This window comes from Myiozetetes cayanensis, unplaced genomic scaffold (genome assembly GCF_022539395.1).
Source record: "Myiozetetes cayanensis isolate MyiCay16 unplaced genomic scaffold, myiCay2020 scf33, whole genome shotgun sequence".
In the NCBI taxonomy this organism is placed as follows: Eukaryota; Metazoa; Chordata; class Aves; order Passeriformes; family Tyrannidae; genus Myiozetetes; species Myiozetetes cayanensis.
The window spans coordinates 2,074,663-2,099,718 of NW_026087555.1; the positions used below are offsets into that span (position 1 = coordinate 2,074,663).

Below are 25,056 nucleotides of genomic sequence, written 5' to 3' on the forward strand. Positions count from 1 at the left end.
TGCTTCCAAGAGTATAAATCTTTACTCTCTTTCTTTCTCTTGGAACAGTGTGTTAGAATAGTTAAGCCACATCCTTCTCAAGTTAAAAATGTAAGTTCAAACCATGTTGTAGACTGGTGACAAACGCCACCTGAGCTGTAAATGAGTATCTTGACATCTGCCATGTGAGCTAGAAGTTTTCTGATGCAGTGGTAGTTTCATATGCCTTGTTATAGGAATGGACATGCCTCAGGCAGGCCAGTCTAGCTAGGCATAGCCTTGGATCTAAGTTTGTGTTCGTGCAGATCATCCTTATCACAGACATATTTGCAGAACACTAGCAATCACAGGACAGAGGGGCCTGACAGCACTGGCTACTTCAGCATTTGAAGTGAAAAGCACCAAGAATTTGATAAGAAAAAAAAAACAAAAACCCTATAAAACGTGAAGACCTACTACATTATAAATTAGATTATAGTTATTTGGTATAAGTAAGGAGTAAATGTATAGGTTAAAAACAGCTCAGGGTAGGAGGGGAATGGAGGGGGGTGGAAATATGAAAACTCAGCAACAGTCCATTAATTTATATCTGGCATTTAATTCTAGATATGATCTATTTCTGCAGAAATAGAGTCTGAACCAAGAGAATGCAGTATTACCACAGCTGTATTTATTTGTAGTGCCCTAGTAAGTTGGATTCTCTCACCTTCATAAATGAAGGAGACTACAATGTCGCCGAAACTAAATATTTATCATATTTTGAGAAAGTGAGCAATCATTTTCTTTTGAAATAGAGCAACAAAATGGTGGTGCTTCAGAAAGACAGTGGCAATGACATTCAAGATGCAGTGGATGATTACACCAGCCACAAAAAGCCTCAAAATCTTATTTTCAACCTGAAAATCCAGCATTTACCTTCAGCAGCACATCATTTTGGAAAGCAGGATTGTAGCACAAAATGGTCATGACTGTATGAATTATTACAGTGACCACAGTCTTTCACCCCAGCGATACGTACTTCAATTTAAGCCATATTTCTTCACTGTCATTACAACAACTCTTCATAGTTTCTCTAATTTTTTTCTGTGTTTTTCCTTCATGTGAGCTCAGACAACATCTACATGTAAGTTTAATTCCTCCCTACAACATTCACCTACACGCAACTGAGGTAAAACCCAGTGAGCCAGGGTAGCGCTTGCCTATCCCTCCAGTGACCATTTCCCACCAGCAGTTTGAAGGAGCACTGAGGAAATCAGAAGCAAACACAACAGTAATTTTACTGCAGTAGTTTTAACTAGTTCTTAGTGTGTTTCACAAGCTTACCTGTCTGACACTTCTAAGTCAAAACAGAATCGTCTGTCTATTGTATCTGTATTTCTTTTGGTACAGTAGGTAAGGACGAACAGTTCCTCATCACCCTGTAAAAAGAGAAGTTTTTATGTGCTTGACCCAGTAATTGAAAGCTCCAATAAGCCAGCTATACTAAACAACTAAGGCAAATTTATATTAAAATAATGGCAAAAGCTATGCTGAAAATTGACACTTGTAAAAGAATTTGCTTTCACTTCTCTGCACAACAACATATAAATTCTGCAGCCATTTACAGGTCATAAATGCAAAAATATTGAGTCCATTTCAGCTGGAACTTTACAGCATGACTCAGTACCACAGTAAGTTGAGCTAAGAAAAAGTATTTTGCCATAAAGGTTTTGAATCTGTTACAATATAAGCACACAATGAGTGTAAGAGACTTATCCCTCTTTTTTTGTCAGACACAGTGATCAGTGATTTCTGTAGTAAAGGTTATTGCTACAACAACTAGAGCAGTGCTCCTGACTATAACCTGTCTTACAGAAGCATTTTTATTTCAAGACCAATCAGCACTAGGATCTTTTTTTACCCAGAAATCACATAAACTGATCAGTGGATGCTGCATGAGTTGTACCAGATTTAGTCAGGATTAACTGTACATTTCAATTATTTATTGTCTTTTTCAGCACCTCTGACACAGAAGATTGTCACTGAAGGAGTAATTGCGTGGTGGGTTTCCAAACAGGAGGTCTTTTAATATAGCAAAAATGGCTTCAAAAGTGTTTTAGAATGCTGAATAGTTAGACACATACTATATATTATATTAACTAAAATGGTTTATTACAATTAGAGTAAATCAGGATAAAATATTCATAGAAGTACTGATGTGATTAAGGAAGCCAAATACCACTAATTTTCAGTACATCAGGTTTTCCAGAGCTTTTGAAAGGTTCTTCCAAGTTCAATACAGGGTAAATATACACAGTCCTCAAAATGATGAAAGTCATCTCCCCTCTGCTCAAACTAACAGGATATAATAACTTGATAAAATTACAACAACATGATTCTCTATCCAAATTTGAAGACAGGACAGGGTGCTGCATTTACAGGCATACTGACTGAAGCATTACTTTCCAGCTTCAGATTTCCTTCTTCCTTGCAACAAAATGCATTTCATCCATATTAAAGCATTCATTCGATGTGTCATCTCTGAAGGTGCTGAGTGCCATCAATTCCCAACTATTTCAGAAGGAATTAAAGCCATTTAAATATCAACAAAGTCTCAGGTCTTGAATATTTCAGATACTATCAAAGATATCTGACATTACATTCAGTTATCAGTACGAATTATATCCCTATGAAAATCCATTTTTTTTAATCCCACTTTTAGTTCTTATATCTCTAAAAAAAATAAAAATCTAACTGGGGCATGTAAGACACAAATTTTTAAGTCTATTTTATTTTCCTGATTTATACTTCAGTAAGTTAAATGCCTCATGAATAAACTAGATTCTAAATAGTGAAACACTGAGTGTTATTGGTACCATGTCCTCTGCTCTTCTAAAAGGAAGCAACTGGAAAGTCTACAGAATTTCTATCTTTTAATCCATCCATAACTTAAATGGTAGAATGAATTGCATGAGGAAAGAGTAAAAAAGGGCAAGGAGGGTAGAGAGGGAGAGTTCTTGACACATCTTATCTGGCACATCCTCTGATGTTGATACACAACAAGTATTAGAGTAGAATATAAAAATATACTCACAACTTTTCCTCCTGATCGGTGTTCAAATGGGATCATGGTGAACTTCTTTGTCTCTTTCCTATACATGCAGTAGTGCTTCACCCAACTGGAACCAAAGGGAGCAGGTCCTACATAACATGAAAGCATTAAATACTATTCTAAGACCTGATAAATGTAGTATTTTACATATATGCTTAATTACAATTGTAAAGAATTATTACATATCTTTGTTTCACTACTATAGACAAAATAATATTCCCCTATAAAATAAATACCCCTTGGAAAATTTATTTAGCAGAACATGGAAACCTAGATTTACACCTGATAACTTGAAGCTAAATAACTACAGATTGCAACCTGTGTTGCAAGTTCTGATCACAACTTCTGACACCTAAAAGTCACTTCTAACTACTCAGCAGAGCACACCCTACATAGAATATACTTACTCAAGAGCCCAGTACACTGCAATAGAGTATTGTTAAGATTTGCATCATAATGGTAACTGTTCATACTTGGATTCTGACCCTACCTATCTGCTCACTTCTATCACCTCACTTTCCTAAGGTCTGCAAAGGAATCTTCTCCTTCTATAAGGACAGACATCTTAAAAATATGATTTAGGCAAATTTTTTTAAAAAAGATTACTTTTGTTCCATTCCTTGAGCAGCAAGTGCTCTGCATTTGGCTTTTTTACTAGTGTGAGAAAGATTTATAACTGTTTCAAATATTGCCAGGATATTATTTGTGTGACATACAACTTCAGAGCAAGATTTTTAACAGCAGCTACCTAAAATACAGCCCTGCTTTATTTGACCTTATGATCAGAATTAGGTACTGAAAGCCCATCACTGAATCAAGGAAATGACCCCCAATTTCAGCATACTAAACAAGCCCAATTTTCAGAGCCTAATTTGACAACTCATGTTGTCTGACAAAAAACGTTTGACAGTTCTAGGGGAGGTCATTAGTAGGGGATTAAAAATAATATGAAATCCATTCTTTGGTCAACTAAAACTTTCCCTAATTCAGACACTGTTACTAAGAACTGTCGCACTTTCGGCTCCATATCCTTTTTAGGAGTCACAGTAAGGAGGCTTTGAACATTTACTTGGATGACTGTTAAATAAACTGTAAATACTTTGCCTCTTTATGTTACCTATAGAAATGAGACCTGCCTATATGCACAATATGGGCACTAAGGAATACAAAATACACCTTACTTTTTTCCTGTACATAGAGGTAGCCTTCCATCGTGAAGTGATTTGCTCTTTTATGCTCCTGAGGATTCCTTCTGATCTTGTTCATGAGTTCCTCTACCTCTGACCTTGTTCCTTCAAAACGATTTCGTGTCTGAAAGAAGACAGCAAAAGCTCTTTAGTAATGAGAGTGGAAGAAATACTTACTCTTCCTGGCAGATAGGAGTTATAATCATGAACTGGGTTTGCATGGCAAGGTTTTGGTGTCCAGGGGTGCTACAGAAGGGGCATTTTTGAGAAGTTGTCCCCCCTGCACCCCTGAGGGGGAGAAGGTAGAGAAAATCAGCAGTACAGTTGAGCTCAGAAGAAGGGAAGGATGGTGGAAAGGTACGTTTAAGATTCGGGTTTTATTTCTTGTTACCCTGCCCTAATAAATTAAACTGACTCTCCCCTGTCAAGTCTGTTCTGCCTGTGATGGTAATTGGTGAGTGATCTCTCCCTGCCCTATCTCAATCCACAACCTCTCCAGCTGAGGAGGGGAGTGACAGAGGAGCTTTGGTGGTCACCTGCCATCCAGTCAGGGTCAACTCACCAAAGTAACTGTAAAATGAGAGAATGACTCAGGTTATTTTAAGACAGACAGTTCACAATTTCCATTTATATTTACTCTCCAGGTTTCCTGATATTCTTCAGAATTAATGTATGGTTTAGATGTTGTGAAAAGCACACAAAGAGTGCCAGAGTAGATTTCTATAACAGTGTGCTGACTTGTTCAGAAAGAAGTGAAATACTGAGTGCAAAATTAATTTGAATATTACAGTTTCCTTACAGAAATATTACTACAGATACTGGCTTAATTCATGATATTCTTACTAGCTGTCTGGAAATAGAGGATTTTCTGTGCTTATTGAGGAAACAAAAAAAGACAGGAAGGTCATCAACAAATACATGCCAAATGTTTTGAGCACACACAAGCAGAAGCAAAACAGACCCAAAAACCCCCTGAAAGTGCAGTTGATTATTAGTCCTGAATGTCACTTCCAAAGTCAGGAAGCAGCCAAAAAGAGATTTATTAGAATAATAGTAAAAACAAACAGAAAGTAACCATACAATCCACAAATTACACAATAGGACTACCCCAAATAACAGAACAGCACACACCTGACATAAGAAACTCTTCAGTTTGGTCTGAAAAACACTGATAACTGGCCAATGAGTAAATAAAACCAAAACAATCATGATAATACCTGTTTTTTCACCACATATGCACCTGTCCAAACAGCAAACACTGAAAACACACATTTAAATTCCATCAGGTACTTTCCCCAGCTGATACATGCATTTTGAGGAAAGCACAGACTTCCAGATGCACGCTTATGTGTCTTATTGCTTTCTGAAAGCACTTTTACTTTTCTGAAAATGGATAAGCTTCTGAAAATGTTGCCTCACCTATTTTATTTTTCCCCCAGGATAAGCATACTCTGACCCAAGTACAAACAAGTACCACTGTTTGTCTATAGACAGTTCCAGCTCCTGACCGGCCATCTGTACATGCAAATTTCAGATTTATGCACAGAAGTTTATTTGTGGGCACAAACACAGTCTATGCAAGCAGATCTGAGCAGCCACCCATATCCACATGTTTTACAGAGGAAAGCTGAAGATATTTGTTAGGTGATGACTAAGAAAAATGGCCTATCTTACCTCCAGGCAAAGCAACTGCTCTGAACCCTCCCCATATCCATCATCCCAATTTCTGCTCACATCTGCTTGTAAATTTTGGAGTTAGACCCTGCATATAACTAATTTCCAAGGTTCCTAACAATTTTATAAGCTTCTTTTCATAATTTCCTAGAAGAGCTCCCTTAAAACACATATTCTGTCCACAGGACAAAGGCAAAAAAATTGATAGTGACAGACCGCTCATACCTAAACCTTCCTGTCTGAGCACTGATCACTCCAAGGTTAGATGCTTTGAATGATCCTGCCAGGGTCTTTGTCTAGCTGTGCAGTGATCACAAATTCAAACGTGTAAAATGCATCCTGTGAATGGTGGGATGAAGCACCATGGGCTCCAGGAACCTGAAGGAAATTTCTATCTTCCTTTTGTGCTGTGACAAATCTGAGCTTAACCAGGAGTCAACCACAGCTGCTACACCTGTGTGGCTATGCCCCCTCTTCCCAGGGAAGGCCAGATTTCCTAGCAAGGCAAAAGACCATGGTCAAGGTTGCAAGGATTCTTGTATGGAGTTGGGCACAGACCTGAGATAACAGGAGAAAAGTCCTGATAGTGCAGGGTAAGGTAGTTGGAGACATGGGGTTCTATAAGAGAAGATGACTGTTGGAAGAATCAGTTTTTTAGTGGCTTGGGTTGCAAGGCTTGGTTGGGTCTCTTTTGGCTTTTTCATTTGATGGGGGGGTAGAGGGCAGTGAGGGGAAAACAGGGTATGGGGCAGGGTGGGCAGAGGAAATCCACAGCATAATTCTCAAAGTAAAGACAACCTGAAAGAAAGGGAAGGCAATTACTAGAGCTACACTGGCAACTCTCAAATCATTCTCCATATCCAGCTAGGCTCTCTGTACTGAACCTTGTACCCTTCAATTGCTAACACATCAACCCCGTGTTCTGCCAGCAGCTCAGCTGTACCACAGCCAAGCCCCAGTTCATTTTTCCCTTGGGAATTTTTGTTCAACACAGCAGAGAATGTGCCATGCCCTTTCATGATCTTTTCAGATGCTTCCTTCTATTCTCCTCTTACCTTAAATAGTTGTTAATCCTTGTCCTCCTTTCTTCCTACAGTTGTTTTCTATCTATTCATAAAATTTGATCTTTAGAGTTTGCTGGGGCACACTGTAATACCATTCAGCCAACTGAAACTACAGCTTCTTCAGATCACTCCACTGACTCTTTTTCATCTTTAATCTGAAATCTAGCTCCTCAAAACCCTATCACAGCTTCCCTCTCATGTTTCATTTCTTGCCCATCTTGCATCACCTTCCCTCTATCCACTGCTGCTCCTCCCTCTGCTAAGCTAAGTACACAAAAGAAGCAAGTCTGTCCTAAACTTTCCTCCAGAAGCCCTGACTTCTGCCACAAAAGTCTGCTTATGAAGTTACCACTAATCAGTTCCCCTTTCCTTCCCAAACCAAACAGCAGCTCAAAAGGAAACATGAGACTTAAACATACGGGAAGAAAATTAAAGGAATGGTACCATGACACACAAATCACGTCACTACGTGCTACAACACCTGTAATCCTCTCTTCCGCCTTTCCGCCTCCCTGCTAGTTAAGCCACTTCTAAAAACAGACTGCCATCCCCAAGAAGTGGTTGCTGTGTCCAGATGCCCTCAGAGGTCAACAGAACAGATGCACCATCATGAACTGATTGTCTGTAGTAAGGTACATGGTTTGCTTCCTACCAACAGGCACATGCAAGTTCCTCCAAGCAAGTCTTATTCTTCAACAAATCCTAAGGAAGTAAACGGATCACCTGATTAGTGACTCTATCAGTCCCATTGTTCCAGCCTGTCACCTTGCTCCTGTTCTCCCATTCCTGACTAGATCACACTGGGCAATCTGGTAGGAGGGCACACTAAACTAGCAGTGGCCCCCTTTAGCCTGTCCTTGAAGGAACACATAGTTTTGTCAAAGACATCACGGGTGCTAACACCGAGATGTTACTTGCCTGAAAGGGTAGCTGCAAGACAAACAGAAACTTCAAGTCACACACTGGCAGAGATGTCAAAAAAAAAAAAAAAAAAAAGAAACAAACAAACAAACTAAAAAAAACCACTCTGAGCTATTTTTCTTCCTTATCGATAACTTAGCCCTATCAAGCAATGACCACCACACTCAATTTCAAAACACACCTAAAACGTTGAAAACCTAGGCATTTCATTACCCATCCTCTGAATTCTCCAGTTCTGTACGCATTTTTACAGACTTTATTCATTTTTCAACTCTTTCATAATAATAATCCTTGTGCTATCTCTCTATTGAAAAATATTAAAAGGAGTGGGGACCTTTCACTTGGTGCTTATTTATTTACAGTATTAATAGACATGACAAAGAACTCGTGGGAATTAGCTCGGCGATGTGGCTGATTATCCAGGAGATGGCACCATATCCCCAAAGTTCCCAAGCAATGCACCAACACCGGAGTAAGTATTGGCAGAATAGATACTGCACACGCAGCAACCTTAGCGGGTGATTTTACTCACATAAGTACACTCAACTTACATTTTGTATATTTATCTGCAGGGCCATTTTGTAATGATTGAAGTCTTTAGCAAGTTCATATCCCTGATGATAGAAAGTGAACAAACCCTGAAAAAACGATAGCACCTGAAATAGAAATAAGACTTGTTAGAATGAAAAACTCCATTTACTTGTATACAATTGATGTACATGGGCACTTCTGGGCGATCCTGCCTCTGGAATTTCACAGCTGATCTCTACTTTCCTTTTGACCATAGGGAATGTATATTCCCTATCTCCCAAAACTTTCCTATGCAGTGTTTTCCTATGGATGTTCTGATAACAGTGATGTCTGGAATAAATATTTGTGCACAAGGAGGTAATGATCACCCTGTCTTTTAGTCACCATTTGCCTGGTCATTCCCCTCTTTGCTAATGACCATGTGGAGATGACTCTCTGATAAGAGTCATCTTGCTTGTTCAAAGAAGGAAGTTTTCCATTCAGTAACTTCACTCATCACTGCTTTTTGTGCACAGATCTGACCTTCTGTCAGCAACAGCAAATGATCCACTTTGCAGTTTCTGACTTCAGCACTTACAATTTAGAAGAAGGAATGAATTATACTACGCTGATACAACGTGCAGTCCTGTCTAACTCTCTCATTTGGTTCAGGTTGTTGGAAAGAAGCAAGTGACACATGAAAGAACAACTCTCTAAAGAAAACAAACCAAAGGACCTATTTAATAAACTCTGAAGTCATATGCAAACAAACCATTTTCAAAAATGAAAAAAAATAAATAAAGTATTATTAAGGGAAAAGGGAGTAAGAATTTGGTACTAAATTTCAGCTTATTACTCTAGTGTAAACTGCAAATCCAAAATAAGCAACATGAAGTTCAGCCCCATCCAGAGGGAGTTTTCAGAAATGAGAAGGGGACATGTTTCAAACACATCATTTGAAGATTTATTACTCTAGTCTGGTTCTGAGGAAACTTCAAATGGTTTTAAACACAATAACCAAACGCAAAACTATTTAGGATTAAAAAAAAAATAAAATAAAAAAATCAACAGATACAAAATCCAACACAACTTTTTAATGCCTTTTAAAATGCTTTTTTTCCCACAGCATTTTCACATTCCTTGAACAATGTTAATATAAATACAGCAATTTATTCCCAGCAATTTATTCCCCCTTAGGGATTTTAGCAATTTCTTCATACAGTGATAAACTATATTAAAATAGACAGTTGTTATGAGCTCCATAACAATCAACTACTTTGACTGGAGTAATTTGGAACTTTTTTCATTATTACACTAAAGTAATTGTATCAGAATAAAAGGACAGACTTGGCACAAAAAAACAGATTTCAGAGCATGAGTAAATTAAACTTCTCTACAGTCCAACATCCCTTTTTCTCAGTATTGCATCTACTATTCTCCCAGTGTATGATAAATTTTATTTATACTACAAAGCTAATGTACATTTCAGAAAATTTTAGAATAAACTCTTCTCAGAGATTTAAGTAAGTCTGGTAAGTGAATATACGATTTTCACCTAAACTCAGTGAAATCCCTTGATTTCTATGTAGATTCAATTGCAAGTGAAATTAAACATATCAGGCTACTCAATAATGGGCTTTCTATCCAGCAGTACCTTCTTAATTAATTCATATCTGCAATGTTTTCCTAGTAGGCCTCTATAGTCCACCTTCATAATGAAAATTAGAGTCTTTACATTATTCAGCAAATATTATTTCATTGGTAAAAAAGCCCCAGTGCAAGAAGCCTGACACCAATATAAATTTCTTGAATCCTCTGTTCTATCACACATAGTACATTGAGGGGTTTGCAGTACAGCAAAAGATTTCACACATTTTCTGACAATCAGCATCAGTGGCTCCAAACCCGCTGTAATTACTGAGGTAAGCTTTGAGGTTATGTGTACCTGGTTATGTGTACCTGTACCAGGAATTTGTACAGATTTAACAAGTTGTTCTAAATTCTGTTGAGTCACACAACCACATGTGTTTTCCAGAAAACAGAGCTTGGCTTTTATCCTGTTGCATTCCTTCTCAGCCTACCCTTAAGAAACACAGGGTAGGCTGAATTCACTGGTACTTACAGGTTCCACACACTCAAATTTCTTCCGCTCCTGTATCTCTTGCAATTTGCACACGTACTCGAGGGACAGCTCGTAGAAGTGTTTTCTATTCTGCTCCACTAGGTTATCTGCCTGCACACAGAACACATCCAGTGAAGTTTCAAAAGCATTTGCAGACAGCTTCAAGATGACACATATACAGTATACAAGTGGCAAGCGGATAAGATAATTTTCTCCAAACTGGGATTTGTTCCTTTACAACATAGATCATTTATTTACTTTTAAACTGCAGCAGCAATTCCTTTTTCACTAGGTAACATGTTGTTTTAAGTCATAAGGCCAATTTTTTTTTAGAAAAGTTCTAATAACACCTCTTCAAGCTTCTTTTCTATGGAATCCAAGCCAAATATATCAGAGCAGGTACTTATGCACTGCTTGAATAGCATTGCAAAGGTCCCTACCCAAACAGAAAGGGAACTGGGAGCATCCTACATTAGAAAAGGGGGAAATCATCTCTCCAGTCAAATTAAGGAAGAAAACACTGGTTTTGAAAACCACATTGCTGGTACTGTGAGTTTTACTCTATAACCCAAATAACTGCTGTAAGTATCCATAATGTTACTGTACCTCTGCCACACCTGTGCTCACTCTGACTGGCAAGAAACACAATAGAAAAGAAGTTCACTTTCTGGTACAACACTTCACAAGTTTCCACAGAGCATCAAATATTTAAAAACACAGCCTTTACTAGCTGCAGCTGACACTTAGCACAGCTTGGTTGTAATGACAACATCATATTGATGGTGAACAGCTATTTTTTCAGTTGCCACCCATCTGTACATAAATATTTACCTTTCTATCATCTATGTATTATTTTATTAAGTTATTATTTAATGTACATGTGGCCCTACTTAAACTTAAACTGAGTAACAGAAACTTTTTAATAAAACACATTAAAGAAAGGCTACAAAGGGTTACTTGAAGTAACTAACACTTAGTCTTTGCCAGTGTAATGATACTAAATGTTTCTAAACTAAATTACAAAGGAAATGGAGAAACGGTTAGGTGAAAGGGACCAGACTTACTATTATGGACTCTCTCTTAAATACTGAGACTATATCCAGTGACTGCTATGCTTTAAGAGGATAAGTGAAATCAGCTTTAAGACAGTTTTGCCTTAAGATGTGCTTGGCTTCACTGCTCTGTGCTCGAAATCTGTCAGCAGTTAAAGGGGCATAACCACAAATGTCATTAAAAAAATAAAGACCTGATATCTATATCAGTAAGCAACTGTGTTTCAACAAGCCAAGCCACTTTGTCTCTCTTCTTATTTTTTCATCTGTGTGTTTTGGTTGCCTCCCCACGCAAGCCAGAATACAGTATTCAACACAGCCATTTTATTGATTCATCTCAATTCCCCTGTAAATAAATTATCACACCTCTCCTCAGTTTTTTGAGGCACGAGCCTCTGCATGCACCCAGCAAGTTCACTCACTGTTGCACTGTACTTTGTGTACTGCTGAAGAAAAACACAGATAAGACACAATAAGTCAAAAAATAAGACTGTGCCTCAGTGAAATTACAGGAATATCCCTCCATCAACAGAGTTAAAGATTATGTTAATGTAAGACACATTCCAAATCGTGGCATGTTATTCAATAAACTTTTGTCAAATTTATCCCTGCATCCTTTTTTTTTTCCCCCAAATTGCTTATACATTTATACTCCAAAATCAAATGCATAAATGAAAGAGTCAGACTAGAATAATTTCAGAATTTTTGTTCATGAAACACTGAAGGACATTTGAAACAAATCTATTTGCTTATTCTAGACTTCACACATACTTTAAACTTCAGACCATATTTGATACGGCTTCAAAATGCCTCTTGCAGGTATTTTGTATTTTTCCATTGAGGTTAGGTCTCACTTTAGATTTGATATTGAGAACCATATTTCATCAAGATGTCATGCTTAATCCTTTATCATTTTTTTTCTGCATCAAGTTCTTTGGCAGCTGGTCCTAATGCATAAGCAATGCCCTGTAACTTCACCAAGACAACTGAATTCCCCAAAAGACACTTGTTTACACATCTGAGGGCCTATGTTGCAAATGCAGTACATGGTAAAGTAACATCCTAGTGAAACTTGAGAGCAATCAGAGTTTTTAAGTTCCTAGATAACTCTGTCAGTTACATTAATCATCTAATGAAAAATGGCATAGACCATTTGGGATGGGGTAGAGGGTAGGGAGAAGCATTATCTCTGAGGAAAACATTAGGTTTTTATAGTCTAAGCATTAATAATTCTGACATAATTTCATTTATCTGGGGGAAAAAAAATCCTTCTGATTATAGTAAGTCTCTGCAAGATTTCTCTGCAGTCTTCTCACACACTATTTGCTGTTGTTCCAGCAATAAAAACTATTACAAGTAAGTATGATGATAAAAAACCCAGAGGGACAGAGGGAATGCCAGGTAAAGCAGATCTGGTTTTGAGTTATAAATTGTCAACAAATTTTTTGTAGCATTACTCAAAAATTTTCCAAACAAATCTTCAAAATGTGAGAAAGAGCACAAACCCATTTTTCTTCAGGAATAGAGGTCTTGCTGTACTCTGCATACAGTATTATCACAGGACACTTAGTCAATACTTAAACTGCAATGCAAATTACACCCATGGTAAAGCCTTATAAGAAATGCAGATTTTCTCACAATATGGTTGCATTTTGATAGTCCCATATATAAATATATGAAAAATAACATGATGGTCAGATACACACACAAAGCCCTTGATTCAGAAAATGGTAGGGGTACATCACTAAGTTCAACATATACTACTGATTTTCTCACCAACCTTTCCAGTTGAGAAATTTATTTTTATTTTACCACTATGAATGCTGGTTTTACATTTGCATAGATACATGTACTTATTCAAAAGCCTTTAGCTTGAATAAAAAAAGAGAGGTAACAATACCTCTTGTAGTTGTAGCTCTTTCTTCTTAGCTGACAAATTCAAATGTTTTTCTAACAAACTGTAGTTCTTCTCTGTCTCTTTATCAAACTTCTTCTTTTCCTCCTAAAACAGAAACCAAGTAGCAATCATTTACATATAAAAATGTAAGACTCTTTCTTTTAAAATTGTTAGTTATTTAGAAATAAAGAGAAAAAAACTATCATAGCTCCAATAAGTAAAGAAAAGGATGTTTCCATCTCACCTAAAAAATTAATTTAAAGGTTGACTTGAAATGAAATCCCATTGCATCATTATGGTGTAGCTTATCACACAGATGTTTATGTCTTTTAAGTCAAAAGAGTAAAATAACAGACCTCTTCTTGATTTATTGCATTTTTCATTACTTTCAGGGATCATTCATACCACCTGGTTTTTGAATAGAGAAGTTCAATGGAAATATTGGATTCCCTGGAAAAAAATAACCCTTTCTAAAATTGACTGGGGAAAAGTTCAAACAGTTCAAAACCCACAGCAAATACACCTCCATATTCCATAGGATTTCTTGACTTTAAAGCCATACAATGACCTCTCTGCTGAATTCTTGTTCCTACCGGTTTTGTTGTGCACATGACAAAAAAAGGGACTTTGTAAAATAAAGAAAAATATCCATAAAACATAAAATAATACTTGGAAAAGAAAAAATCTCACAGACATGTATGAATATCATTTGCACATGCAAATCCATTTCTCTTACCACCAAAAGCAATATATTGGAAGAAGGATGGTCATTAAATATTTCTGGGAAATCTGAGTTCCTGGATCTAATCTAGTAGAAGACATTGTAAAACAAATTGTTTCCTCAGTTCTAATTTCCTAACAGTGTGTAAAGACAAAAATCAGTATTGGTGAATTCAACCAACCAGTTTGGAAGTTATTTTTAGTATATCTAATTGCAGCAGAAAATAACCTCAAATAAGTAAAATCTAGTATTACATATTCAAGAACTGACAGATTTACTCATCCGAAGGGTACCAGTTGAATTACAATATTTTTCTGTCAACTAAAATTTTGGAATTTAAATTAAATGTATTTTATCCAAAATCCTAGTTAAAGTCTACTTGCTCTTCTTTTTTTTTTTCTTTTTCCCCTCTTTACCTTTCATTTTTAATAATACTATATAAGCAATACACAATGGTTCTCTGAATCATTAGATTTTGAAGATGGTATTATATTTAAGAGGGATGCAAGTTGTTTAGGATTGCTTCTCGGCAAAGTCTTTTAAAAAAATGCCCTTTTTTTTTTTCTCCATTATGAATCAAGAACTTCTTTTAAAAAAGGAGCCACAACACTAGTTAGCAATACTAGTTATCAACAGAGAAACATTAAGATATGTATATGGTATCAGTGTGATCACAGATAACTTATTAGCATTTGGGGAATTAGGAAGAAAGACTGTGGGGAAATGGGTGGATCTCTGTGATTTTATTAGCAAAGTTTCCATTGATATGGTGAATATTTGAATGCTGCCAGAAAAAACAGAGTTCTCTTAACTTCTTAATAGTCAAAGCCAGAAACTTTACACAGGTATCTTGGGATTAAAGTAGCAACACCTTTTACTGAGGTGTAATTTAAGAAGGTCTCAGCTTCCAGCACTTTTATCTTATTCTTTTTCTTCTTAAGCCTAACTCAGACCATTTCATCAGCCGGGGGATGTAAGATACAGGAAAATCTGAGGCAGCACATTCAACTTTTATTCTGTAATAGTAGCTTATAAATCTTTCCTAAAGCAAATACTGCACAATGTTCCAGATATATTTCACCACTAGGTGCCATAACTGGGTTTTCAGAGCTAAGCAGTGTTATATTTCCAGTGTCAGTGCTTTGATTATATTGAATAAATATTCAGTTAAGAATATTCCAAGAGCTAAATATTTTTAGAGGATTTTTATTTAAATATTATATGATTATGTAAGGCTCTTCTATTTAAAGGTCATTGAGAAATCTGTCAAAAAAAAAAGGTTAGATCACTAATAAGAGTAAGAGCTTTACAGATGCAGTATTCAGGGACACAAGGAATGAAACATTCATCCAAACAAAAGGAGAGACGTAGACAATGTGAATGTAACTTGGTGTTAGAAGCATCAGGAACAAAATTCTGAGTAGAAATAAGTGAAGATATGAGATAATTTAAAGCATTAAGAGTTCTAACCCCTAAAACAGCAATGTTCTTTAACACTAAAAAATACTGTTGAAATAATCCATTCATTAACACAGCTGCTTCTGTGACAATAGGTTACATTCAGAAAAAATTTTTTCTTCCCTTGGTCCCTCACAGACCACGTTTTCATTGTATGTTGGTTGGGTCATCTAATGTACTTCTCTCAAGTCTATAAAATTACACAAAGCTCATTGTACTACTAAACTGAAAAGATTTATGCTGAACAGAGCATTTTCAATTCATGAACACTGAAATCATATGCAGAACATGCTAATCATTCCTGCTAAAGCCAAAATGTATAGTGCTCTTGTAATTGCAACACTGTCTTAGCTAATAAATATCACTGGTAATTACGTCATTATTATAAAATAAAGCATATGCAGGCAGTTTGAAAATGTATTAATTGAGTTTTGGAACAGAAAACTGTAATAAATAGCTGGAGGGGGGTTTCCTTTCCTTTTTTTTTTTAATAAGCATTTAAATTCCTCACTGCAAGAAGGAAGATAGGTACAAAGAGGTCAAACTTGTCCGTGCTACTTTTATCCAAAGCTAGTCTGTATTTAATATGTGACGCTTACTTTGCCTTTTTTTTTTAAATATACACAACTTTGTGACAATCTTAAAAAAATTACCAAACACTTTAACCAAAAAGAGGTACTTTAAATGAGATCTCTTCTTCAGTCTCTCCATCCCTATTTTTTTCCACTCATACAGAGACAATGAGTTGTTTATGCAAAAGAAAAAAAACAAAATAAAGGCAGTTTTCACTTTGCAGGTAGCAAAAATGCAGTTAAAGGCACATGATGAGCGAGTTCCTTTAGGTAGTTAATATTTTTCAGCCTTCTTGTGCAACTGCAAGCAAATACAAGGCAGAACAGGATTACCCATTAGGAAGGGAGGCAGGCTGTTAGCAGGATTGTTCCTATTCCAGACATAAGAGATAAGGGAGGTGACAAGAAAGAATGGAGCAGACACATCCTTCTCTTCTTGAAACATTCCATTTGTTTCTGAAGCAAGTTCTCAAAGTAGAAACAAAAAAGTTTGAATACATGAAATCTAAGCAACAGGATGATTATGCCAATTACGTGTCATTACTGCAATGCAATCCAAGTAGAGAAATTATACAAACTTATAAAGGCAACAAGGGACAAACCTTTACAGCTCCTAGTTGCTCTTTCCTAAATCTTTCCAAAGGTTTGATCAGAGTTTCAGTAACACTGAGTGCCTAAAATAAAAAAAGCATGGGTTAGGTTTCCATAGCCAGATTGACAAGTCATTTTAGCATCAGCAATAAAAAGAAAAAAGCAAGCAAGCTCTGGGGTAAAACAACAGAGAAGCATGCAAGTTAGGAGTCCTAACTCAAAAAAATCACATCTCTGGGTTCATTCAAGCTTTCAAAATTTCAATCCCTTATTTCAATCCACTATCAAGAAAATTAAATCCAAAACAAATGCCGGAATTACAAAAATTTCCAGACTGTAGCCAAACTGCAACTGCTTTATTTGTGCCACTCTTGCAGATCAGGATGACAGTCTCAGTGACTGAAGACCAGAATGAGATGGAGGACGAATAACTTTCATTTGGTTTCTGCAACAAGAAGCACTACAAACATGCTGAATTGAATACTGAATAGCAAATAATAATCATTTAAGACACAGTTAAAGCCACCAGGCATTGATATATATTTCCAAATATTTACAGTTAAGTACATTAAGAAGACCTTAAGTTAACACAAGTTACAAAATCAAGAGGTTCAAAGTCAATAAACAAGAAGTTTATTTGACAGCGTGAGCATTCACCAGTGCAGTTATGGTATATACAGACCCATAGCCATACTAAAGAGAAAGAAAAAGGACACAATGTTCCCTCATACCAGTGATGCCCAAGACTGGGTTTAGCACAGCCACTGGGCTAAAATGCCAGGAGTTCAGGCAGAGCTCCCTGCAAGCTGCCCTGAGATACAACAGAAGGCTTTCTCTTTTTCATCCCCTTTCCCCCCACCCCTTCATAGGTGAAAAGCTTCAGATAAAACATCACAGGCTTAAACCAGCCTCCTGGAACACTTCTGTAAAACTCTTATCATAAAACACACACAGGATGTACTGGAGATCTGGCACAACACAAATCTGCACACCACTGTCTGCTCCCACCCACCCCTGGAGCCATGCAGGGATTACTGTGGGAGTCATCCTGCCAATTCACTGTAACCAGAGCAACCCACATTTTTAAACAGCCAGGGCAGCACACTAACCTGTAGCTAACTGGAAACCCAAATATCTGGCAAGTCTGGGCCAAACTGGGTGTTGCACAGTCATCCCTGTAACAGCTACGTCCTAACTTCAGAGCACTTCTTCTCATGTCCCAAACTTTTTCTTTCGGTATCCATTTCCTAATTTTGCCAAAAACACTCAAAGCACCCCTCAGTGCCCCCTTGGTGGGAGTAAAAGGAAAAGGAATCCTGACAATTTTGTCTTTCAAGTGTATATAACAGCACCAGGCTAACCACGACAGAGGAGACCCTTGCAGTAAGTTGGAGGGTGGGGAAGGACAACAAGCAACTTCCACCAAGTCTCCAGCCCAGCCAAGAGATATCCAGAAGAGCCCCTCCCAAGGCTTTGTGAATACTTTTGGCAGCTGGAAAACGATTAATTCCCTAAACTACCTCCAATCTCACCAAAAGACAACAGTCAAATGCCCCAAGCAGGAGCTGAACTGTGGTTCTAGAAGGATTTAGCCCATCCAGCAGCCTGTGCAATACGTATCCTAAAGACTCAAGCAGTTACCAGGAGTCTCCAGGGCAGTTTTTAGAATACTCAGATTTTTCAATGTTTTTCAGGCTATCAGAACTTGCCTGAAAATTCTTATGGGCTGAAAGGAAACAGCAATTTGGATTTATAATTGGATCAAACACGAGAAACAGGTTCCTGGGATACAGCACCTGAGGACTGAAAGATCTCTTCTTGCTGACTGCTGCAAGAATTCTGAAGTCAGAGTGGAGAACTGCTTGTGGAAATCACGGAATAGTCCTTCTATACTGGAAAACTTTAAGAAATTTAAATTGTTCCTGCCACTTTCCCCTATACTAACCAAGCAAGGGAGAAAGCTATGAGGCCTCCTCAGAGAAGACGACGCAAGTTGCCAGGAGGTAGAGCACCACAGGTACTAGAATCACTTAAAAGGATTTAAAGGTAGCAACTGAGCACTTAAATGGTCTGAAGGTTAAAAATAAATAACAAATGACAAGTTGCCTATTAGTTGTCTGAACTTTTACTCAAACTAGTGACAGGTAAGATTAACGGGCATTGAACATGTGCTGAACACAAAGTCCAAGTCAAAGAAAACCACAGCACCTTGATGTAACAAAGGAAAAAGAACAGGAAAACATTCACAGAAAACGCTGTGCTTTATAAACCAGCAAGGCTGTCTGTAAATCTGTAGCTCTGCTACTCCTGTGCAGTGTTAACCATGGGAACCACTACAGGAATTTGTTTGAAGCAGAAAATAATCTTTAAATCAAAATGGGATGTTCTCTTCAGCGACTGCCAAGAAACAGATTCCACTGCTGCCATTGGTATGATATGCCAGTAATTCTTTCATTAAAAGAAAAACAAGTCTCCCCTCCTTCCAAAAAGACATTTCTCATTTTGTGCAACTTAAACTTTCGTGAATAGATGCATCCCCAGATGCCTTCCATACAGGTATTTATGACTTGTCACCCCCTTTGCTTTCTGTGCCTGGGTTAAATAACAGGACTCTTGATTATTTCTGGGCAGAGTGGGATTTTGCAGAGCTTTGGTCGAAGTCTCATGAAGCTTCATACCATGCTCATACATAAAAATACAAGACTGCTGAGTTCAACAGTGAATTACAGAGATGTTCTTCTGACTGGAATAAAAACAAAGCTCATAATTAAAATATGTCCAATACAAGACTAAATAGAGAGGTATTCCCACTGTTTTCCAGTACTTAGAATCCAGTGCTTGTCATGAAAAGTTACAAAAATATGTATATTTATTTATAGAACAAAAACATTACTTGTGCTGCTATTCATTCTTTGCTTATTTATAACTTGGCAATTCAAAACAACATCTTTTTTCCTTTTTTTTTTTTTTGTTTAAACCATGGATAACAGATTACAAAATATGAAATAAGCTAAGGATGGCTTGAATATATTTGCAATTATCACTTGTTTCCTCCTTAAGAACTAGGATAATGTTGAAATGTAAAATTTCCAGGAAAAGTTCTATTAGGTACTTAAGTTAAATATTCATTAATACAAAATTACATGTTCCTTCCTTTTTCAACTTCTGTCTTGATCCTTAAATCAACTTTCACAACTCTACTTCCCTAATCAGATGATGATAGGAATGTACTATTTAAAGGCCAAAAAAAAAATCCCTTTCTTTTCTTTACAGCTCTGATCTACCCAAACCTACCTGAAAGAATTATATATATTCAATTATAAGATCTGGCAGGTAAACTATGGCATGTAGGTCATAAATGAATCAATATAAAGAGGTCATGTCTCAGTTGGCAGTATCTTAACTGGCTTTACGAATGTCAAAGTCTCAGGAATGCTTTAAGAAATGTTTAACCTGATATGCACATGTGTCTCAGACAGACAGTCTGGAACTGCCTGCACTATTCCTGTCCTATCTGCAGCAGGTCAAAGAATTAACTTGAACATAAACCTGGCAATAGCAGCAATAAAATCATCATTGCCATCATCAACCCAGAAGATCACTATCCAACATTTCCAACACCCTTAAGCAGGTTTTCAGCTTTTTGTATACCTCCTCATTTCAGATGCCTTCACAAAACTCCACCTGCTCAGACAGAGAAGTCATACAAAATGGTGCTAATCTTCACTTTTCCAGCTTCATTTCTTCCAAATAAATAAGTAACAGGTCATAGATTAAGGGACCCAAACCAACATTTCCTAATGCAGACTAGGAAAGGCACAGACCAAATCCATGAGCAAGCTCATTCACAGCTGTTGGACACTTCTAGTTGAGTCAGCAAGATGCAACAACTCACCAGTCAGCACCAGTCCACGAAGATGACTCCATTTAAAAGACTGTCACTTCCTCCCTTCTCAGAGAAGGTGGGAGTATAGATATTTAGGAAGAAACTGTTTCCCCAAACTCCTTCTATGCACTGCAACCTGACAGACAAGACCATGCTCCAGCGTTCAATGCTCCTCTTGCCTTCTCACCCTCCTGCAGTAGGCAGGAGCAGGTTCTTTTAAGTTCCTGCTCCCCTTGCAGGCACAGCTAGGCTTGTCTTGCAGAGGGGCAAGGCTCCTTGCATGGCCTGTAGAGGAGCAGACACCCACAAGAGCTCTCCCAGTTCAGTCCAGCCCCTGTGGCTAAACAGGCTCGACCAACCCAAGTTAATCAAAATTTGCTTTTCTTATTAGATAAATGCAGCACTGACCTCACAGCTTTCACCCTAAAAATGTCCTTACACCTCAGCCCTTACTCAAAACACTGGAAATTACACACTGCTCATCAACAGCTCCAGTGGTGAGGTATCCTGACTCTGCTCCATTCTGAACCTAAGCACTCTCCCATAAAAGACAGATTTACTGAGAAAGAAAAAGGTCAAAGCCATAAACATACACCTTCCTGCAGACTGCACAGCAGCACAGTTTCCAATTCGCACCCCAGGAACAGGAATGCAGATTAGATGCCATATGTAAAAGAGGGGGTTCAGTTTCCCAGAATACCGAGTGGAAAGGTTTATTTGTAGTCAGGGGCAGGACTGTTTCTCCCCACAACAAAGCAAAGAGGGAGGCTGCCAGTCAGTAGGGCAAAGCTCATCAATCTGAGCAAGTGTCAGTGAAACTAGATCTGGGAAGGAAGTGTTGCCTTAGTGAGAGCAACAGAGAACGCAGAAAGGAAGACATACCTACCAGTGATTCAATAACACAGTAGTTAACAATGCTGCTAAATAAAGAAGTTTACTTTGTAATACAGAAATTCAGCACCCACAGCTGCACTTCTATTTACAGAGGACATAGATCTTCTGTGGTTTTTTTCTAAGAAATTGCAACCTTCAGCTTAATAAAAAAGCCAATTCTGATATCTCCAAAGCTGGGGAAGAGGGAAACTTATAAAGAACGTTATGCCCTCAAAAAATCTTTAGTACTTCGCACAGTGATTTGTTACTGAAATTTCTCAAAGAATTAAAACCTGTGCCTGAAACCTTGCATTACGAAACTTTGCAGATACAATTCCACTACAGAGGACATCAGATGTTACTGGTGAAGCTTTAACCTCCGTTCTTTCTTTTCCCAAGAGAAATTTGCACTTACAGTTACACGAACATGCTCCCAGTTGGCTACACAGACACTTCTGCTACCAGCAAGCCCTGCAGATAGAGGGGTGCATCTCTAACCACTTCTCAGCACTGGTTTTGTATTTAGGTGCAGCACTGTTGACTGCAGGCACTGCAACTCGCACCCAAGGGTCATTTGTTTGTTTTGAAATCAAGTTTTCTTCTAGTAAGAGTCTGAATTTTCTCCCTGCACTAGAGCTTTCCCTGTAGCTTTATAATCCTAAATAATACAAGGTCTCAGCCACACATTGGGCATACAGACATGGGTGTTTGAGTATTTTTGGGTTTAGGACAGGAGCTTATAGACTAAAGGATTTTTAAGGGGGTCTCACAGCACATTAATACTTGTGTGTCTTTGCATGTGTGCAGAGGCTATAAAATAGAAGTCATGTGCATTGCTTTGGATTCATTTGCTGTGGAGGAAGCCATCTGGTAACAAAGAAAAGCCAGGTGGACAGGCAATATATCTGTCTTAGACAACTTATTTTATGCATTTCTGAGGTACCAGAAGGCATCTGTAACAAAAATCACCTTCCTCTTAAGTGTTCCAGAAAATTACCCCCAGGGTTTGGTAAGATGACAAGAGGTTTCTCAAATTGTTCCATGGGGAATTTCCTAGACCATCGATCCCCTGCACTGCAAGCTGCAATACTGGGAGAATCCTTGCTAGTTCTTTCAAAAGAGGCAGAATAAAATAGCAGGACTTCTGAGTTCACTCTTTTAATCAAAGGTTATTTCCTATTGAGTGGAAGTTCATGACTGATATAAAGGACAGAGAGCGAGCTAAAAGGGCCTCCTGTGACCCATCTGCTCTGAAAGGCTGTCTGCATTGATTCTTCTGCTATGAAACTGCTGACCTCAAAAATGAAATTGGTATCATAATCAAATGACAAATCATTTCACTTAAAAAAAAAAGATAAAGACAGGCAGTGAGTGTTAGTAAAGATTGTTTACTAAAACCTATTTAATATTCCTATCTTCTGAATAAGTTTATTCTTATGAAATACATTCCACTATAAATAGAAAAATACTACAAAGCCATAAACATAACAAATAAGAAAACAAAATAAAGAGACAGAGACTCTCTTTGAGCCAGAGTGTGCCCAGCTGGCCAAGAAGGCCAATGGCATCCTGGCCTGCATCAGGAACAGTGTGGCCAGCAGGAGCAGGGAAGTGATCCTTCCCCTGTACTCAGCACTGGTGAGGCCACACCTGGAGTGCTGTGTCCAGTTCTGGGCCCCTCAGCTCAGGAAGGATATTGAGGTGCTGGAGCAGGTCCAGAGAAGAGCAACCAGGCTGGGGAAGGGACTTGAGCACAAGTCCTATGAGGAGAGGCTGAGGGAGCTGGGGTTGTTTAGCCTGGAGAAAAGGAGGCTCAGGGGAGACCTCATCACTCTCTACAACTCCCTGAAAGGAGGTTGTAGCCAGGTGGGGGTCGGTCTCTTCTCCCAGGCAACTCTCAGTAAGACAAGAGGGCATGGTCTCAAGTTCTGCCACAGGAGGTTTAGGTTGGATATTAGGAAGAAATTCTTTACAGAGAGAGGAATCAGACATTGGAATGGGCTGCCCAGGGAAGTGGTAGATTCTCCATCCTTGGAGGTTTTTAAGATGAGACTGGATGTGACACTCAGTGCCATGGTCTTGTAACCACGGTGGTGTTGGATCAAGGATTGGACTTGATGATCTCAGAGGTCCTTTCCAACCCAGCTGATTCTGTGATTCACAAGCAGCAACAAATCAGCTTTTCCCCATCTGCAGTAGGGGAAAGCTGGGGTAACTCCTCCAACGAAGTCCTCCAAAACACAAGAGCTGAACAGTGCAACACACTAGAACATTGCTCTGGTTCTCATACCAGCAGAGAACCATTTCCAGTCCACACTTTGAAATAACTGGTCGTATAATAATCCTGACAAAGCAAAAAGGCTCCTCAGAAAAGAAAAACAGCATAATGCCCATTTTCTTCCTGCATGGCAAAGCTCACCACAGAGCAAAAAGATGCCACTGAAAGGCGAGGAATCTACCAGCAAACAACAGCTTCAGTGTTCAGCCAAGACTGAACTGCTCAGTTGTCAGCGCCTTCCTCCACAAGAAACAGTGGTGTTATTAACAACCAGCAAAATCCAAACTGGTGACAGTTTTACAATGCAAATTCCAAACATTTCCCATTGATGAACTAACAGAATGAAAATTCTCTAGTGAGTTGTGTTGATGCATGCGAGACCACAGAGTTATCTGGAAGTGGAAGCTCTAATGGTAACAGAACTTGTCAGCCACATTCACTCACAGGTGGGAGGAACACACCCAGAATTGGCTTTGCACTTTTTTTTCTATTGTATAGACAAGTCATCCTTATTTTAGAGACTAATGCACACAAGTTCATAAGTAACTCACAAAACTATTACAGAAAGACTGTTTATGACATTCAAAAATAAACAAATAAATCAGACACTTGATGTCAGGAATCACCGAAACAGACCAAGATGTGCCTGAATTAGTCCATTCATATTCCATATTCCAATAATTAAATGTTTGTCATCTGGTCTCACGCCCCACAGAAGAAAAGTGAAGGCTGATCAACAAGATACAGCAGCAATTGTTCTGCTTGTTTCTAAAACTGGAAAATGGTTTTTTTAAATGGATAATCTACACAAGAAAAGGATCTAAATCCTGCAATTAAGGAAGTCAAATGCTGTTCCTGAGATATTCTATCTGTGCCTCTGTCTCTGCATCTGAGATGTTCAATATGCTGTTGGCAGCCTAATTTTTCTGAAGTGGTCACCAATTACATCTTTTCTACTGTCCTGGCAGATATATTTAGTAGCCTGTGCTGTCAGCAGACTTAAAAGGATCTGAACATATGGAGTACTATATAATGCCTTGAACTCCTATTGACCACATCTTGAATGCACCACACATCCAAGGCTATCGGGTTCTTTTTTACCCTACATCAGCGAGTAAACTGATTGCTTCTTCACACAGATTTCTTCAGATTACTGTCAAGATAGATTAAGGCACACAAA

General features: G+C 38.1%; 1 protein-coding gene across 1 annotated transcript in view; it reads right to left on the reverse strand.

The window, feature by feature from the left end:
* ARHGAP10 (Rho GTPase activating protein 10) overlaps window positions 1–25,056 on the reverse strand; it is a 145,951-nt gene that overhangs the window by 71,732 nt on the left and 49,163 nt on the right. Inside the window, exons 4-10 of the mRNA XM_050327363.1 lie at window positions 16,851–16,922; window positions 13,501–13,602; window positions 10,549–10,659; window positions 8,468–8,572; window positions 4,252–4,381; window positions 3,053–3,159; window positions 1,303–1,397 (exon numbers count right to left, since the gene is read on the reverse strand). Of these exons, the coding sequence (XP_050183320.1) occupies window positions 1,303–1,397; window positions 3,053–3,159; window positions 4,252–4,381; window positions 8,468–8,572; window positions 10,549–10,659; window positions 13,501–13,602; window positions 16,851–16,922 (722 nt within the window). The remainder of the gene's footprint in view (window positions 1–1,302; window positions 1,398–3,052; window positions 3,160–4,251; window positions 4,382–8,467; window positions 8,573–10,548; window positions 10,660–13,500; window positions 13,603–16,850; window positions 16,923–25,056) is intronic.